At 34.7% G+C, this 20,151-nt stretch overlaps 1 protein-coding gene across 2 annotated transcripts in view; it reads right to left on the reverse strand.

Moving 5' to 3' along the window:
• Nucleotides 1-20,151, reverse strand: part of VhaSFD (V-type proton ATPase subunit VhaSFD) — a 78,540-nt gene that overhangs the window by 17,129 nt on the left and 41,260 nt on the right. For both annotated transcript variants that reach the window (XM_068356901.1, XM_068356902.1), the window contains exons 5-9: nt 11,792-11,899; nt 5,922-6,022; nt 4,209-4,362; nt 3,255-3,364; nt 531-758 (exon numbers count right to left, since the gene is read on the reverse strand). In XM_068356901.1, coding sequence (XP_068213002.1) covers nt 531-758; nt 3,255-3,364; nt 4,209-4,362; nt 5,922-6,022; nt 11,792-11,899 — 701 coding nt within the window. The remainder of the gene's footprint in view (nt 1-530; nt 759-3,254; nt 3,365-4,208; nt 4,363-5,921; nt 6,023-11,791; nt 11,900-20,151) is intronic.

Here is a 20,151-nt window from a genome sequence, read left to right on the forward strand (position 1 = left end):
TCTGTCCTTGGGGGAGTCATCCAATAAGCAAGATCATAAGTACTCTATCAAGACAAAAGGTAAAGTTTAATTAGCCAGAATAAGGAAGTAGAAAAGTACTTGTGTACAGAGCTGGGGCCCAAGTCAAAGTGAAGTCTGCTCTACGTGTTGAGTGGGTGGGGCTTAACTCCCACCCAATAGACAACCACAGATTATCTTGTTTAAAGTTTAATGGCCATTCCAGTTTTGCTGAAGTTATCCTACCATAAAAGATATGAATTTTACATTACATGTAGGAGATAAGATTAATTAAAGGTAAAAGCAAAGATCAACGCAGCTCTGAATCAAAATGACTCTACAATTAAATTCTATATTACCACTTACAGTGCTGTGCAAAGCTGGTAACCCTTACAGGGATTTCAAGGCAAGTTCAAGAAATATAGAAATAAAAAATGATTTTAAGAGAAGATATGCAAGGATTATATACTTATTCTATCCAATTTACCAAATAATTTAAACCCTACTATCATGACATGAACCTCAAGACTCACCTTTTTCCTCTTGAATAATGTCTAGTATACTCCCCAATATCATGGCAAGCAACAGATAAGACTAAGGGATCTGTGCTGGTTTCTAAAAGATTGATAAGGATTTTGATCAACTCATAGTTCTTCTCATTCAGGCGAGAACAGTTCTCACGCCAGAACTTTTCACTCTTGTGAACTGGTGACCATTCCATCCTGCCTGATTTCACTTCAGAACAATACTCTTCAAAGGAACTGGAAGGAGAAAAATGTGATTAAGCTTTAAGAAATAAATTAGTTATTAAATTTTGATATTTCAGTCCACTGTAATATTAATACCAACTTATCTGCTCAATCCCCAAACATTGATTCAACTACCGTATTTGACGGCATATAGGACGCACTTTTTACTCAAAATTTGGCTAAAAAAATCGACCTGTCTTATACTGTACTTCGTAGGTAAAGTTTGAGACCTACCATAGGACTAGGCTAATCTAACGCAGCTTACGCTCGGTACTTATACCTGCCCTAAACTCCATGCATCCTTATTTTTTATTATGGGTATTATTGTATCAAAAATGAATGATAAAATAAAGACAATTTAATCTGAAACATTGAGTTATGGTTGCATTCTCAGCAGCCTTTTAACTTTCTCTTTCCTTAACCTTTGATAATTTTAATGGTATCTTTGATAACGGTAATAATCAAATTTAGATTGGCATTTTTATTTTTCATTAAAAATCCACCATGATTCGAACTATCCTTACTCTTTCTCCATCAAGCACCATCTTCTCAGTCACATCATACTGTCACATTATACTTAAGTTGAAGTTTTGCGATGTAAATAAAGGAATAACAATAGAAAGAAACTGAAAATTACACTAGAAACCTGAATAACATTTATGTATTGCTATATGAATGACTGGTGCACTCACTTCAATCGTTTGAGGGTTAAAATGGTTATACATTTTGCGAGAGAATGTTAATATTGCCAACTAAGATTTGAATGTACTGTGTCATATCATTATTTTAGAAGAGAAAATTCACTGCTATAGTGTATTTCCCATTTACAGAATAAAATAGGGTGAATATTTACTTTTAGAAAAAATCCTTAGAATTTATATTGTCTATTATCTGCAAAATTTCATAACCACATGGGTGTTTAAAACACAATGATAATGGATGAGGAGGTTTTACTGTACAGTACTGGATATCATATGGCATACTGTATATTTATATACCGTTCAGCATATTTTGATTGCTTTAAAATGCATTCCACTTAGAAGTATTTCCATTGAGTAATCTACTTGCAATGTATATTTTATCCTTTTGAGCACCATAAGATGTATTCGATTTCCAGACATTTCTACTACCTTGGATGCGTTTTAAGTCCAGTTAGGAAAAGTTTTTCTGACAAGTAAAATTATATATCTAAGATGAGTTATCATATTTCCTGTGTCATAAGACGTTACAAGTGGCAAGATGCACCCTTAAATTAGCAAGGCAGTTTTTGGAAAAAAAATTGAGGATTTTAAAAGCTTCTTAGCAACAATTCCTAGTCAGCGACTTTATTGTGATTTTTGTCTGGCACAGTAACTTACCTTATTTTGGTCGTATTATGAAATATTTAAGTTAATATTAATTAGCTATATGCCAATTATCATAATTTTATTACATATTCATATAAGAAACTACTAAACTAGTCATAGTTTCCATCACAACTGAGCGTTTAGTTATACTGTTTGGTGTTTCAAGTGTTGTTTACATGAAAGCAGTGTTGCCAAATGTTCTTAATCCAATTTTGGTAAAGAATTCAAATTTCAAGTAATCTTTCCCAAATTCCTCATATAGCCTAAAAATTTTTACACAAAATGTAATTACTGTATTGATTAAAGAAGTTTAGAAATTCTTTTATGTGGAATACTTTTGCTACTGCATATGTGATTCTAGGTCTAGTTACTTTTCTGCTAACTTGGTAATACTGCACTTAACTAACAGTGAGATGTTATTTTCCTAGGTCGTATTCAGCAACTGTCTGTATTATTTAAGAACTCCGGCAACAGTCATTATCAAAATATTGCTTTATTACAAAATATCAACAAAATGAGAAAATATATATATACTGCATAAGCAACTAATATGTCATAGCGTTGTCTGCTACCAGACCACTAGTTGGCATATTTGCTTGTAGAAGCGAGTTGGTGAGTCATCAGCTAATTGCCAAAACAAATAATTTGCTACTGACTGTACTTCATTAAATGAAGTGCAATATGAAAATGAATGAATTTATTATATATGAATGATAATTGTAGGTTTGTATTTTATGTCTTGTGAGTTTGAGTGTTTGTATGTCATTGGTTGGGTGTCTGAGGGGTGTCAAACTCCACTATACTGTACAACTTTTTCCTAGTGCTAAGACACACAGTGTTTTTTGGGGTAATTTTTCAAGAAAAAAGGTGCGTCTTATGACATAGGAAATACAGTAAGTAAAAATGTCAAAAAAAAAGGGCCTGGGACTTAATTGCCAATTTTTTTTAGACAGGGTTTAAAGTAGCTACACCCTTAAAGATTGTTGATTGCTTAGGATTCAAAACTTACCTTGGATTGAAAACTATCTGCTTAAGAGGTAATATAATACAAGAGGATATAATTGTTCTAATTTTCCTATAAGCTCCTTGTTTGAATTATTGCACCGTTTTCCTGAAATCTTTAGGATGAGGAAAAACATATGTAAAATTTCAAATAACTTACCTTAGGTCCTGTATGGAATTCTGCAACTTTTCATTTAAAAATTCAATATCAGCAGTGATGTCCTCATCCTCAAACTTTCGTTGTGCAAGAATTTCAAGTTGCTTCAAGACCTGATAATGGATAATTCTAAGTAAGTAAAATATAATTCTTCCCTATTTTCAAATCCTAATTAAAATAAATAAACAAAGAACCATAGTAGTTGAGAAAGAAATAAGATTTGATGATTTAGGTAAATATTGTAATTGCATATTTTCAATAAATTACATACTATATTCCCTCCTTATCTGTAGATTCAATTACACATAGCTGACCAATTATTACCAATTTATAAAATTATACACATGGAAATTCTATAATACATGGCCCCCCAAAAATATTGACAAAAATTAATTTTAAATTCAGCTAAAATAAGAAGGAAGCCAGCTTCTAGAGACAGATTATTATCTTTACTCCTGAGCTAAAGGAAATTGCCCACCTCAACTGTGAGAGTTCTGGTTTCAAAGGCAAGGAAAATTATCTTTTAAGATATCTTACTCAACTGAAACAATGGTTAGCAGAGTTGATTGCACCTAATGTTATTCCTTGATGATATATTTCAATAGCTTCTTTCTAAAATGAGGACACAATTTTACCTTTGCAAATAAGTTTTATCAGATAGATATTTTTATGAACCTCCACTGGCATTCATATTGCTTCATTCTCAAAGTTGACCAATTCTTAATGGCTACCCTAAAATTAAAAACTTTGTTCTCTTTCCTTGTAATAGTCTAGTGTAGTATCAATCATAAGGCAGTGTATGTCAATACCACCCCATGGGTTAACTATAACCTTCGTCTTTCAGTTCTCTTGTCGCCATGCATTCGTTCCAACAAATACCTAAGCAGACACTTAAGAGATATTATGAACAAGGACTTAAGAAAATAAATGATTAAAAACACATCTAGTAGTACTCACCTTACACTGAACCATTTGAATGCAATTCTCCCGGGCAATCTGAGGATCCTCTGGTTTCTCTATCAAGTTTCGAAACACTGCCAAGGTAATACGTGTCACCTTTTCCTTGACACTTTCATTTAGAATGTCAGCTAGAGTAGGAATAACACTGTACCTGAAAAACGATAAAAAATAAATATAAGAACTTTATTTTGTGCTGTTACTAAGTACACTATAAAGAAACAATGCAAGCACTGAATATTATTGAAAAGAAATAATTTTTAATCTTTACAGCCCAGTTAATTTTATTTGTACAGTCAACTCTTGGTAACCGTGTGTTTTGAATTTGCAAATTTCTTGTAATGTGAAAATTCTAAATTTGATACCAAAACTTTTAGCTGGAAAAAAAGTGCCTATCAACACGAGTCAAAATGAGAAATTTAGAGTTATAAATCACCAAATACAGCGTAATGTTAAAAAGCAGGTCAAAACATGAAATTTAGCTTTGGAAATTAGCATATAATACTAAACAGTATTAAAATTTGCCAAATACAGCCTAATGTCAAGAAGAACTAGTCAAAACATGAAAATTAACATTTGAAAGTCAACAAATGATACTGTACTGCACTTTATCAAAAATTGCCAAAGAATGAAGTCAAAACGTTGACAGTATACTTTATAACATGAAAGCTTATGCAAAATAGAAGAGCAAAACTTAAGAAACATTGAATTCACAAAAAACAAAAAATTGATGGACTATCTATATGCATGAAGAACTGGCATTTTATATAAAAACTATGTTTTTTACCTTGATTTTCATTAAATATTCCTTTGCATTTTTTTTATATATAAGAATATGAGGTGAGGTGTAAAATGGAGAAGTAAAAGAAGGTTCAAGTTCAAAACATAAACAAATTAGTTGATAAACGGATTTATATTAACTACAGCTTGAAATATTCACATGAAATTAACATTTCAAGAACTTAATCTACAAAAAGTTTAAGGATAAGAGCTACATTCTACTAAAAGTGACGACAAATGTGAAATTTTACATACACATCAAGCCATTCAATAATTTATTGCCAAATTCTTCTATCATTGACAAATACATTTCTTTACCCTTCACTTATCCTTGTGATTCAACAACAATACTTTCAAAAATATCCTACAAAATCTATTCCTCAGTTCATATGGATAAGCAGTCTTTAGCTTAGCAAAGTAAATACTACAGTATATAAAACAAAGCAAATTTTATCACTATTACATGCACTTGGCTACTTTCAGATATTCTTAGAAGTCTGGTTCAGAGATTTAGCAGTGTATTCTTTTGAAGTTTTCAAAATATTTTGTTGAGTAAAGAAAAAAAAAATACTGTACAAGTACTATTTTACTGTGCATAATTCTTATGCCTCAGTTTTACAAATCATGATCAGTCATCCCCTGGTTTTATTTTACCCATAATTGACTAGATATTCATGTCCCATAAGTTAATTTCTATACTAAAGAATACTGCCTTACAGGTTACAAACTACTTTGTTTCTTTCATGCCTCTCAAGTGAATTTATCTCTTCCAGTTCAATTTTTAGCATCATATACTGTACAATTATAATTTCAGCACTTTAGGCATTCATTTAGTTATCTGACTGTATGAACACAATAATACTACAATACAGTATGCAGAAAAGGGATTTTTTTTTTTTAAAATTTAACTATCCATACAACTTCAACACTTACTTGTTCATTTTATCTGCAATGGCATTGTTGAATGTCATCACCCACAAGCAGAACGTTAGCTGGTATTGGATTTGGAAGTTGTGTCTACCAGAGCTTAATACCTGCCAAAAGTTTACAAGTATATAATGAAAATTGTATACAGTATAAGTATATAAGAAAATTGCTCAAAAAAGTAGAGAGAGTTCCTAACATTAGATCAGTTCCTTGTAGGAGAGAAATAAAAAAATGAATGGCTACAGTGTCATCATCAGATCTTGACGCCGAAGAACCACTGCCATCAACATTGTCTTATAGTATAGAAACCTCTTATAGAAGCCATATCATCACCAACCACCACATGGTCGTCATTCTCCTCCAACAAGTAGTCCGTCACTTCCTACTACACCTTTTTTAATGTCCAGTAAGCAAGAGATATTAAGTTTTATGTAAGTAACCATTGTTAATGTGTTATTACTGTAGTACATATCCCAACATTCAATCTGTTTTTTATAAAATGATAACAGGCTGCAAGTATCTTGTTTGTCTACTGTATTTTGTCATCATAAGAAATGTGTCACTTCACTAGAGGGGGGGGGGGGGGGGATTTCCAACCTGTGTCAACAATGACTTGTGAAGCATCTACTGAAACTAATAACCGACATAGGACAGGGTATTACTGTATTTCACAGTGAACCATAAGGATTCCTGAAGGATCTTATCAACATCCCTTTGGGGCCCTTGCTTCATAACATTTTAGCTGTTAACTTTATTTCTGTTATCAATTCATTTTCCACCTTGCTGTCCAACCTGCTTCATATTCTTACTTCAAAATGCAACTGCTGTGTTTTCCCACCACTTGCACTGAATGACCTCCCTGGCCCCAGTGTTGGACCATGGGTCTCAAATTCCATAAACCAAATGATCATAATAGTGAATTTTGTTCACCAACCCTTTGAATAAATTGTATATAATAGAACACAAAGAAAATTATCAAATGACTACCACAACACAGATACACAAGCACCGAGAAAAGAGGAGACTATTCTACTTGTTGACTTAGAATTTTTAAGTGTCTTCAAGTGCCTTCCATAATAAAAAAAAATTAAAAAAAAATAGCATCCAACCACAATCCCTCAATTTGCATATGTTTGATCATGTTACAGAAGGAAAATCAGATATTCCCGAGGGGAGAGATACCCCTTCCACGACACCAACTACTAGATTGTTAGCATCCCTACCTGATAAAAAGGAGAAAACTTTTCTTTGATTCAATTTATACTACTTAACTGATCTTCAATACGGGAAATGTCATGTGTTCACATTTCTAACTTCACCTTTTATCAGTTGGTAAATAAGATCTCACTAAAAGACGTACTAAAGATCACATGGTATGAATCTGAATAGCATCCCATATAAACCAAAATTACTTTTTTATACTATGAAAGTAAAATAATAATCGATACATACCCCGATTTGGTAATTGCAAACAGTAATAGAGACTATAAATAGACTAATCATTCTAAGTCAAACCCTTCACACATATTGTTCATCTTTAAATCACTGGCACACTAAAGGCAATACCTCTACTATCTATTAATATACTAGCCAGTATTGCACCACCTCAAATTCAATGAGATGCTATTACCAAAAATGAAAGGGTCAAACAGATGAATGCTCCAAGGGATCCACTTCATGTACATCAGGCAACAAGACGGCAACCAAAATTATGAAAAAATTTCATGGCCGTGGAGGGTCCTGAACTTCTAAACCACGCTGTTTACAGATTGATGAAGCACCACCTAACGTTAGCAAACACCTGCCTTGTGGAGCGTCCCTAAACAGAAAGGAGTGGACCACCTTAAATAGAGCAAGATCCAAGGGTGGGAAAACAAGAGATGGACTTCAGAAGGGGGGATATGTCACCAATGTCGATTGCCCGTGGTGAATCACCCCAGACCATAGACCACATCCTCTGCTGCTGCCCACTGGGACCTGCATGTTCTGATGAGGATCTACAAGAAGCAAATGACAGAGCCATCCATTGGATACACAAGTGGTACAATAAGATATGAATGAATAACTACTGTCTAAAAATCTGTCTAAACATCTATACCTATCCTCATTAAGGTAACCAGCAACATTAGAGAAGCTGATCAATAGATTACAGTAACCATTATTTAAAGCCATACCTTCAGATTTAATCATGCAAACAGGATATCTTTTGATACATTACTAAACATGTCAAAAGACCTAAAAGAATTCATTAAGGTTAAGTATTGTCATACCAATCTGTACATTGCTTGCTGGTGGGCTTAAATGCATGTAACGGATCATAATACAGAACTACAGTATATTGGCACTTTTCTCTATTTTGGGATAGAAGACTTTAACACCAGACAGGAACTTGAACTACCAGCCTTATTTGGAATTTGATAAATTATATATTCTATCCAAAATTAACTATATATGTAATTTATTTGGATATTAAAAATCAATAAAAGACTAATCTTCATTATCATCTTTTAAAAAGATAATCAGACTAATAATCTTCATTATTGTATTGTCTATTTTAAGACGTAGTAAACTTTTTTGGTTCCTTATACCACATACGGGACTTGAAGAGTATTCGATTAAGAGACATATATATATGTGAGGTATTAATCCCTATATTTACCCCATAAAAGAAAACTGATGAGCTAGTAGCTGACTTTGTGAGCAAATGATGTGCATAGTCAACCAAACACGAAGTAACCGAACAGTTTTAGTGAATCTTTAATTAACAAATTAATTCTAAATGAAATATTTGGCCTAAGGGAATTCTACGATTTACCATATCCACTATAAAATTAAGAGTTAAAGAGGGCTTTTATAATCAAAGATGGTGATATATCAAAGCTACTACCTCAGCAAATAATTGATAAGCTGTTGCTAAGAGGCACTTAGTTTAGCAAGAAGACGGATATAAGGATTTGGACTACCATCTTGGTCTTCTGCCTCAAAAATTCTAGGTGTTTAAACTTGAGTCTAAGCTTGGTTAGAAATGTAGGCCTGAGTAGGAAGATTAAACAGCAGAAGGGTCTAAAGTAATTAAAGAATTCTAGTTTCTACAAGAATTTGAATCACGGAAGTGCCGTGTATCATCAGAACCATTACTGAATGGTACACTAGAACCACTACCCAACACCTATGGAGTTAGGCAGTGGTTCCCAACCTTTTTTTCAGGTGACCCCAATCATGCACCTCAAGCCATGACCGTGACCCCACTAGTTTAGTTATATATGTTTTATTATATATTACTAGTTGGCTGTAAAAGTAAGGGACGGTAAATATCCTTCTATAAGAGAGGTACTACAAGGCTGGAAAAGACAAAGTTACCATCAAATTTTATAATAGCATTATAAATTTTCAGGCTGAATATTAATAAAAAAAAAAAAAAACCACCTCTGGAATAATATTTTGTCACATTCCACAGAAGGGAGGGGGACAAGGAAAGAGAAGGATGGTTGAGAGAATAGGAAAGAGAAGGATGGTTGAGAGAATAGGAAAGAGAAGGATGGTTGAGAGAATAGGAAAGAGGGAGGACGGAGACAAGGAAAGATGACAAGGAGGAGTAAAGAAAGAGGGTAGGTAGCAAGGAAAGTGAAGGTGCAAGGAACGAGGAGGAAGAGGTGTAGAGGAGGGGAGGGGTCAAGGAAGGAGTAACAAGGAAAAGAGTTGTAATATATTTGCAAATCACAATAAATAAGACGAAGCAGAAAACAAAAAAATCAATGATATACAGCACTCCAAATCTCACCAAAACAACAACCTAAAAAACCAACAATATACAGTACTCGGAATCTATAAAACAACAACAACCTCAAAAACCAACAATATACAGTACTCGGAATCTATAAAACAACAACAACCTAAAAAACCAACGACATAAAATCCTCCATAAACAACCGCCAAAACAACAATCTCAAAATCCCATCTCTCTCTTTATATATGGTTGGGGGGGGGGGGAGTTGCCACGTGGTTTTAGAAGCCTCAATTATGAACACTGTGATAGGCTATCATCCACTGACATACTGTGGTGCAATACTTCGTCAGTAAGGGAAGCACTCAGTTTCTATTGTCAGCGTACCACTTTTTCGTGAGTAATTAAGAATTTAAAAAAAAAACAAAGACTGAGTGCAACCTATGCAGCACATTCAAAATCACTATACAGGTATAAATGCATCAACTTCCGATATAAGACGAACAAATTGCAGACAGTGTTTCCCACTGTGGCAGTACAGCTGGAGTGGCTGCCTGGTTGGACGTGGATGGTGATGCTGTTCACGTATCAAATGCGTACGGCACTCAGGGATACCACCATTAAAATTTAGTATTTTTATATTTATATATGAATAGATATATATAAGTGGATAAATATAAATCTACAAATACGTTTATATATTTTTTCTTTACTGCGAGTTCTGACATATTTTGAATTTTTATTTTTATATTTTTGCGACCCCAGGAAAAGCGTTTGGTGACCCCACTTGGGATCGCAACCCCAGGGTTGGGAAACCTGGGGCTAGGGTTTGCAACAGGGCAGGTTAGACCTGAAAAAGAACCCAGAGTCTAAAATTTAATGGCTTCCTGAGCTTCCTCAAAAGAACCTAATGATGTTAAACTCTTAGTAAGCTCATGAATATTAAAATCAACCAGTCAGGATGTAACAATACCAAGGCTGAGTGGCATTATTGTCATCATTCCCACTATAGGCAAGTAGCCTAGTCTCTCCTGTGGATTACCCATAAACTGTAAACTTTACAGCAATCCCTCGCCATATCACAGTTCACTACTCACTTTCAGTACATTATGGATTTACTGCATAACTATATTAAATGTAAATCTATACTGTGGACTCCTCTTTATAATGTGGGTTTGTAAGAGAAGAAAATGAAAAAAATATAAAATTTTTCAAAAACAATAAAATATAATTTACCATAGATTTCTCTATCTACGCTGTTTTTCAGTTATTGCAGGGTTGCCTGGAACACAACACCTGAGATAGTCAAGGGATTACTGTAAATTGATCATGAAACATACTACCCAGAGAGGAACACTGAGACTATAACCTCTTCACTATAATCTCTAAATTAAAAATTGTTCCTAGGCACAAGACACACTGTAAGTGGATCATAAGCGCCCAATAGCAATTCTTATACACAAAATTGCAGCAATTGGTAATGAATCTGGAGAAGGCCTCCTAAACAACTAAAATCAGTATAAAATAACAATAAAAAACTGACATCTGGAAAGGAAAAGCACACATTGCTGTTGTTACATGTTGACTTTTAGGCTGAAGAAACTATCCTACATGTGCAGCATGTTTTTGTTGTTAAGATGCCAGCCTCATTGCTTTACCAGAGGCATTGGCGAATTAAAGGAAAGTAAATGGAAAATTTCTTTGTTTTGAGTATTGTCAACATTCCAAGCTCCCAGAGATGAAAGCAATATAAAAATCAGGGGAGGTTAATAGAAATAATATGATCGCTTTTGGCTCACATGAAGCAAGATGAGATTAGAGGTCTCACCCTCAAAACCATAGAATGTTTTTAAATGAATGGTTCCAAGAATTTAGACTTAAGAGATACAATAAAACTTTAACAAAGATAAAGGATCTAAAATAACGTGAGGCTAGAGTTTCTTATTTGTCAAAATATGATAAACTACAAAGAATTTTATTTACTGTCAGGCCCCTTCATGAATTATGGAGACAACCATAACCCATTAAAAAATAACCCAACTTGACAATTTCTTTCCATACATTGTTAATTGGAGCCCCATTCTGATTTTTCAAACAAAATACAAGTGTGACTATAAAAGATTAAAAAAATTTACAGTAAAATGAAACTGACCTGGACAATTGTAACAACACCATCCAACTGGTAGAAGATAGTGCGGTATTCCTCAACACGCAACATCATCTGCAGGCATCGCCCTACACTCTGCATATATTCGTTATTCTGAAAAAAATAAAATTTATACCAACAAAGGGTCATAATAGTTACTAAATTAATAATAGATAGTATATGAAGCAAGTTTTTTTTTTTATCCTTCATTAATTATAACAAATTTTTATTTTATTGAAAATACTGTACAGTACTTAAATTTCTCATGTCAAATATTTGGGTGAATTTAAAATTCAAGGCAAAATATTAAAATTCAAGGCAAAATATAAAAATATATACCTGTACAATATAAATAATAAATACTAATTATACTCAATAAAATACTGTACAACATTTTTACACAGAATTTACAATATTTTTGCTAAACCCTTTAATGATGTGTCTCAAATGTGTGAGGCAAAAGTTGCTATTGAGTGTTTATATAAGCCCTAATCACTTGACACATTCTCATTCTATTAAAGTTTTTCATACTGTTTCATGTGTTCATTTCTCATGTTTTTCTAAATTTTTCTTTAGAAACTGTAGATTGATTTAGGAACTGGAGTAAAGTACAACCTTTTTCATGTGATATAACTTTTAAACTCACTTTTATATCATTTAAAATGTTTCAAGTTAATCATATGTATCAATTTTCACTGTATGTAGACTGTTTCATTTGTATTGAAAATATAAGGCTACAAAATCATAAAATAAGTACAGTACTGTATATAACCTTAACATTTTAATATACTAGAACTTTCCATGACCTCAGGAATTTTAAATTTCAACACTTGCTCTACGAGAGACCAAGCAACCTGGCTGGTAAATAACACTGATTTCTAACTTATGCAGCCTGGAAGGGTTTAACAGTACCGTGAGCAGTATAGGAAACTATGTACAGAATATTATAAATTGGAAAATGTTCCTACTATTTTGTCAACTACAAAACAGTTTTTACTACTTTTTTGTTTTTTATAATATTTACATTACATAGATTTCTTTTTAACTACACCCCATTCAGCTTTTGCCTAAGTGGTCCATTTCAGGTAACCACATAATCCATTATAAAATAAGCAAACATTTTCAGGCAATGAAACTAATGCAGTCATATCGGTCTAATTCTAGTGAAGCTCCCATGAAATAGATGTGAACTATTTTGACAGATATGACTCTAGAAATCCCCAATGGAAGAGTCATAAACCATGCTGAGCAAAAAGCTCTAAGCTGAGTATAGTTATTCCAGGTCAAATCTGATCCGTTACCCTTCCAAAGATGATAGGCCTCCTGCCTCTCCAAAAAAGCACGTCTACAATCATCATTGAACCACGGTTGTCCTTCACTCGGCACCTTGGCATACAAGAAGGGATACGCCTATCAATTATGATGACCAGATTCTCATTCAAAGGGACAAGATCAATACTACTATATAATTGTGACCAATTCAAGCACTAAAGATCATGCAAAATCCCATTCCAGTCTGCTTGATATTTCATATAAATTTTACAAGAGTATGATACATCAGGGACAGGCTGCTCGGTCTTCACTACTAATGAAATCGAGGCATGATCAGATGTCCAGACTTGAGAACCAACCTTACTTGTTATAACGCCAGGGGAGTCAGAAATAAGATAATAAAATTATGTCTCCTACATATTTCCTAGATATTTTGTTTTCATCTATTTTGCAGAAACTGCAAAGAGGTGAAAAAACTCTAGATATCAAATTATGGAAGTGTAAATTAAGCACGTGGGTATATGAATCAAAACTTGTTTAGAAATGGCACTACATGAGGTCACATTAAAATAGAAAATGCAAGGCATTTCTTTTCATAATTATAAAAAACATACCAACAAATGCTTGATGTAAAGCAAAGTACTGTAAGAGTGATAAAAGTACACCAGAAATAAGATTTAAAAGCTCAACAGCCTAAACATATCTTCATGTATGATGAGACCACCATAAAACAGCTGTAAGAGCGAGTGACGAGACTAACTCTCAGCCAACATGGCTTTGCTTATACCACCACCATTGATACCCATCAATGGGACTTATTATTTTGTGCCGTTTTTTCGGCGATATAAAAAAAAATTAAAAATATCAAGTTTGTAACTGTAAAGAATCAAAATTGTACTTATGTAACCATACTATGTATATTGGTTGTGAATCCTCTTTTGTTAACCTATATATCAATACAAGTTGAATAGTGAAATTTTACAATGATTATCTTTGAATATACAATAAACTAGCACATACACATTATACACCTATAATTCTAAACAATGTTTATGAAATGTAGGCACTATTTCGTTATCAACCCAGCCAACTTGTCAAAACTTTTTACAAAACTTGTTTTTCACTATACAAACCCATAAATCCTTAGTAGTCTTTATTTGCCATGAAACCGAAACCAGTCATATCATAAAAAGTCAAATGAACGTGCCTGGTTCAGCAGGACTAACCTGATCTGGTTAGGACTTTGCAACTCATTCCATTGTACTTCCTCTAAGGATAAAATCATTTGGGGGATGAAAGGTGAGAATGTTCCTCAAGATTAATAGGTTTAAATATTTATAAGCTTATCAGAAAAATGAAACCACTAGGCTAATATAATCTATTAATCAAAAATGGCATGAATGACCACTGAGCCTTAGAAGACTAAAGTAAAGCTACTCCAAAAGGGTTAGACCTGTAGCTTAGAGAGGCATTAATGGAGCATTTAGGAAGTTCTCTAGACCTGTGTGCCTTTTGTGTTCCTGATGTAGTAGATTGTAAAGCATTGGTTGGTATATACTAAATAGTTTGGGACCTGTTGGATACTAACCACGATAAAGTTCATTTTGCTCTGGATTTTTGTGGGTGCTATAGCTAGAACAACTAAATTAAGGGGAGTGACTCTGCCCCATTGAAATTATGTTATTTTGGAGTCATTTGAAACTTAATCTAATGTTTTTGTTTTTCAATTTATTTTCATCATTTAAAAAGCATTTTAAAAACTTTATTAGCTACATTTATATAGAAGTGTTTTTTATTATCCTCCTTTTTTACTTTTTTTTTAAATTATTTTCTTTCAAACATACTGGCAATGATTGTAAAGATTACCATCTTTTGTTTTAATAATTTTACAAATCCCTTCCATAAAAATTTTAGGATATAAAATTTCCTATTTTTTTATATATATAAATTGTAATTTTTTTTTTTCATAAAAAAAAAAGTAGTTTTGAATTTTCTCTGAAAAGTCCATGTTTAGGGATATTGGCTGTCAAAGTTTTTTATTTATAGAAATGGTCCGATTAACTTTATAAGGGGTTAGTTGGGGGTTTTACGGGTTATTAGATATCACCCCTAGGTATCATAAAGACATAATCATTACATTTCAGGGTTACTAATTAAGCAGTGGTGAGCACCACCCCTCAAATACTGAAATATCTATGCTACATATACCAAAGGCCTACATGAGTAAGATTTTGCTAGCGTAATACAGTATATTCTTGTCTGCTAACATTTTGGGCAAATTTTACTCTTCAGGCATACTTATCTATCATCTCTGATATACATCTTATAGCATAAAAAAAAAAAATGTAATTATATAAACAAGCAGACAAAGAAATATTGGCTTCCAATTTTTTTTATGTTGTAGCAATCGGGGGAAAATCTTTATAATTTTCCCAAGTACAGGTTGGTTGTGGATCCTCTGCAGTGTGGCAATGGCAGAAACAGCCTCTCCTAAAAAACACACACACTTTCTCCCAGAACTTGGAGGCCTAACCTCAGTCCAATCCTAACACAGACGCCCAGTTGCAGGTTCAACATACGAGTATCTTAGTCCTGTTTGAAAGGGTCTATGAACAACAGGATATTTGTTTCTCTGAATCAGAGGGACTCCACGTCAGCAGGTTGCAAATGCTCTTGTAAAAACAGATTTTTCCCCAAAAATCCTGTGACACTGGGATTGGGGAGTTGTTTGGTATAACAGTAACTTTCAAGTTCCTTGCCAGCTACCGCACTAGAATTCAAGAGAGAAATTTGCCACGAACAATTTCTTCAAGGGGGGGGGTGATGTTTCAAGAATAGGCTAAGTACCGATTAGAGCATCTACCTTGTCTTCACCCAGGGTTTCATCTTCCCCTGCATGGTGATGATCTCTTTTCCCACAAACTATGGATCAAGTGGATACCATCAAGTCTAGCTTGTTCTTGTTGACCAGCAAATCTTGTCATGGCAAAGGTCTGGAGGAGGTCATCAGACTTTTGGCCCATGACTGTGATGAGGAAGACATGATCAGTCAAGTCATCCCACTACCAACTGAGGCAATTCCCAAACTAATAAGACCAGGAGGTCACTGGTACAAAGATTCTTATTGAAACCAGTGGTGCCACTGGCAGACCTAACCAAATTGCCTTGAAATAAAAGCCCTTGTCGCCCAAACCGAGGGTAGGTACTTCCTTAATAAAAAGTGTAAGGGAGCATGAAAGCTAGCCGCTTCCTATTTCAGAGAACCTAGAAAGTCCTCACTGATGTAACATCTCACTGAGGTGAAGGACCTAAAAATGGGAGAGCTTCAGAAAGCCATCGAGGTGAGCCAGGTGTATGATAGGTTTCAGCTGTCTCAAGGATTTTGACACTAAAGACAGTTAGCTGTAGGAATTTGGTGACACCTGCAGAACTCCCTCTAAGGTTCTCTTCCTTAGCAAGGACATGACTTGCTCCTCCAGAACTCAAAACTTGGAAGAGTCATCCTGGGTACGTCTTCAACCCCATCGGTTGAGGCGAGAGATGTGATGAGTCCAGGAATGGAGGTGATAACCTTGTTGCAGAAATTTTACTACCAAAGCTTTGTCCCAATGAGCAGAAATTTTACTACCAAAGCTTTGTCCTAATGATCTTCCAAGCTTCAACACCTCCTATGCAGACAGAACACACAGTATGAGGGAGAGAGGGGTTGCACAACTGTTCTTATCTCCATTTTGCTTCTCTTTCTTGGTACCTGTTGCTTGCTCTGGATCTTCAGCTGGCAAAAAAATTATCTGTCTTGAAGAGTGGTTGATACTGAAACAATGGTAAGGGCATGAGTGTGTGCTGGAACTAGAACTTAATGCTTAAAATTGGTCGATTCACAGACCTTGAGGCTCTATGGTAAGAGGAAACTACCCTCCACTTGGACTTTTTTTTATTGTTGAGTGGCCTACAAGACAAGAAAGTTGAAGAATGGAGTGGACTCCTATTACATTAAAGATAGCCACACTCGTGGTTACATTAGAATGTTTCTCCGCCAGAACAGATATCAAATTCTGAGATGAGGCACCCATCAAGAAGGTCCGCTGTCTTGAGCTTCAGGACAAAGGAGAAAAAGGGCTCAAGAGGTCCTTGAAAGCCATGTATCATCTTCATGACCAAATTCACCAAGAGGGCTAACTTAACCTGAAGCAGCAATGCCTTGCCCAATAACCATACCATCCTCCTTGGTTTGAAAATCTTCTCAGGTGAAGAGTTATCGCAACTGATTCCCAGCAGTAGCTCTCCCCCTGGGAATGCTACATTTATCCTTGGTAGTATGAGGTCGAGACATCCAAGTAATGATCTCTGTGGTCAGAGAAGTTCCTAGTGACAACTGCAGCTTATCACCTTGTAAAATTTTCTCTAACTCAGAGCTGGCCAGAAATAAAGTTGAGAATTTATGAGGTGATCATAACAATTTCATGATGTGCCTATCCTCCATTCTATGGCAATAACAGTTGCTTGGGCAAGAGATTATATAATCTCTTGCCCAAGCAACTGTTATTGCCAAAGGCAAGCAAAAGATCTTCATAAAGGAAGAATCTCTTTGCTAGTGTCATCTCACCTATAAAATGTTTGCAAGTGGAGGGGAATGCCTCCAGGTGGTAGGACAGTTTAAGCCTTTAGGGGAGGGGGCTTCATGCCCTCCTCAGATGAGGTGAAGGCTACAGCTTAGAGGAAGACAATTCTCTTGAAAAAACACATCGATGTCTAAACCAAAGGGTTAATGGAGAACGCCTGCACTCATGCTGTCAGGAGGTTGCTATTAGATGATCTGCAGTTCATAGTTGCTCTCTCTTCTGATAACGCCCTAGAAAGCCTGGCCCCCGTGTTTGACATTGTCCTCTGCTCTGCTGGGGACAGGGCACTTTCTGGTCTATCTTGCTTATTCAAGGAACATCTCTTGTCTGACCACCTGCTCAGTTATAGAAAATCACTTTCTTCAAAAGAGGATGGACTGAGCCTTTGATCTCACTTGTTGATCTGCACCAAAAAGATTCATCTTAATATGAAGGCCTCTAGTGGTGTAAACCATGGGGTTGGTCATCCTCACATGTGAAGAAAGTTGGGAAATTCTATACAATGGGGAAAAAATGGGGATGAGAGCAACCAAGGTAAAATGCATTGCAGCCAGCAGGGCAGAAGCTTTTCTGAATAAGTGACACTGGGTCAGGCTGTTGGCAGTTGAAGGGGTTGGCACCCAATTCAATTCTATTAATGTGAAATCCATTAATTTTGAAGCTGAAACAAGAGAAAAGACAGTCTTGCACAAGATACGTTGTGGAAGAAGCAAAGGTCACATAAGGCCCATACTGGCAGGAACACCAAAGAAAGACTAACAGATGGCATCCTCTCCCCTATGTTTTGCTAAGAGGTTTGGTCTTGCCCTGGCACAGGGGTTAAGGGGTTAAGACCATAAAAAAGGATTCCTCCCTTACCTAGGAGACTAGGTAGCTTGAATGGACAGCTATGGTTCTGGAGTCAGTATAACAACCCTTGTCGTTATTCGAGACAGATCTTAACTTTTACCGTGGTATGAGCATAGCTTAAAGGAGAACATTTCTTCTCAACTGAGACAACAAAATAAAGAAAACCAAGACATCAACTGACTATCTTCAGTAATCAAAGTTATTTAGTATGATCCTTGTGTAAACTTAATATCACTGATGAATATCTCAATGCTCACAACAATGGGGAATAAGTGGGAGGTTTTTCTCTAGCAAAGACAAACGTTTTGCATGCCCTACCCAGTAAATCCTTACATGGAAACATCTCCAAATGCTCAAACAGCCCTGGAAAATTAACCCCAATGACCTGCCTATCTCACCCTGCTGCTTCTCCTTGGCATTAGGAATGGTAATGCAAAGTGAACACTGATATTAATAAAAGCCACTATGCTAACAGAATAAAAATAAATACCTAATGGTATTACAACTATAATCTAACATAGCCTAGTTCATCAAAACTGAAGAAAAACACTATTCCAATGCCATAAAAAAAAAACCCTTGTATAAGGTGAACTCCAGAAACAAAAAATAGAAACTTCCGGATAATGGAGAATACAAATGATTGTAGGTTGCTTCAAAATCACACGAAAACACCTTTGACTTAAGTTCATACAATTAGGAGTAGGAATTAAAAATATAGGCTGAAAAAACTTAAAAGGTAGAGTATGACACAAAGTGGAGTAATGCATATGAATGGATGAAGCACTGAAGAGTTTTTACAAGTCAAAGTTGCACAATGCAATGCGGTACTGAGTATTTACCAAACCATGTTAGTCCTGCCGAGCTGTATGCATTCATTTTGACATTATATGATGCAACTGGTCAATTTTTCTCAGCTTTAGATAAAGGCAACCTTAGGTTTGTGGGTATATTGAACAACTGAAAATTACAGATAAATGCCCATAATTTCATTACAAGTAATTTACACAATAAAATAAAATCTAAATTATCACTAACTGCAAAATAATTGCAGAATATTAATGTTATGCAAAGCACTATATTTAGCAACTAAATCCTATATACTGCTTAATACAGCAAATCTAATTACATAGAAACTGGTATCACTACAGTACATACTTTATAAGCAGATGAAGAGGCATTAAGTAAATAGTCCTTCCAAAGAAACATGCAAAAACATTACACTCACTTCAGGTTTAATTCGTAGGTGACCTCTGTCAGTTGATATCTTTAGCGATATAATTTTGCTGGAGCGAGTCTGTTACAGTATGCCAATTGTGTTATTCAAATACAGTATAGCATAATTTAGTGCTTTGGTAACAATACAGAACAGTAGAGTTCTCAAAAAATAAAATATACTTTTTAAGCAATCAAGGTTACTTCCCAATTCATAGAAAATAAAATTGTTATATACTTCAGATATTACTTAGTTAAATCATTATTCTTAATTCAAATCCAATTAAGATGTTTTAAAAATACTATAAATTACTAAAATAACACAAAGGTAAATTATCTCAAAAGTCTAAGCCTCTGCAATCTTTACAGTAATACTCTGTGCCTTCATAATTACCCCTGATGGATGTTAAA

Source organism: Palaemon carinicauda, chromosome 33 (genome assembly GCF_036898095.1).
Source record: "Palaemon carinicauda isolate YSFRI2023 chromosome 33, ASM3689809v2, whole genome shotgun sequence".
NCBI lineage: Eukaryota > Metazoa > Arthropoda > Malacostraca > Decapoda > Palaemonidae > Palaemon > Palaemon carinicauda.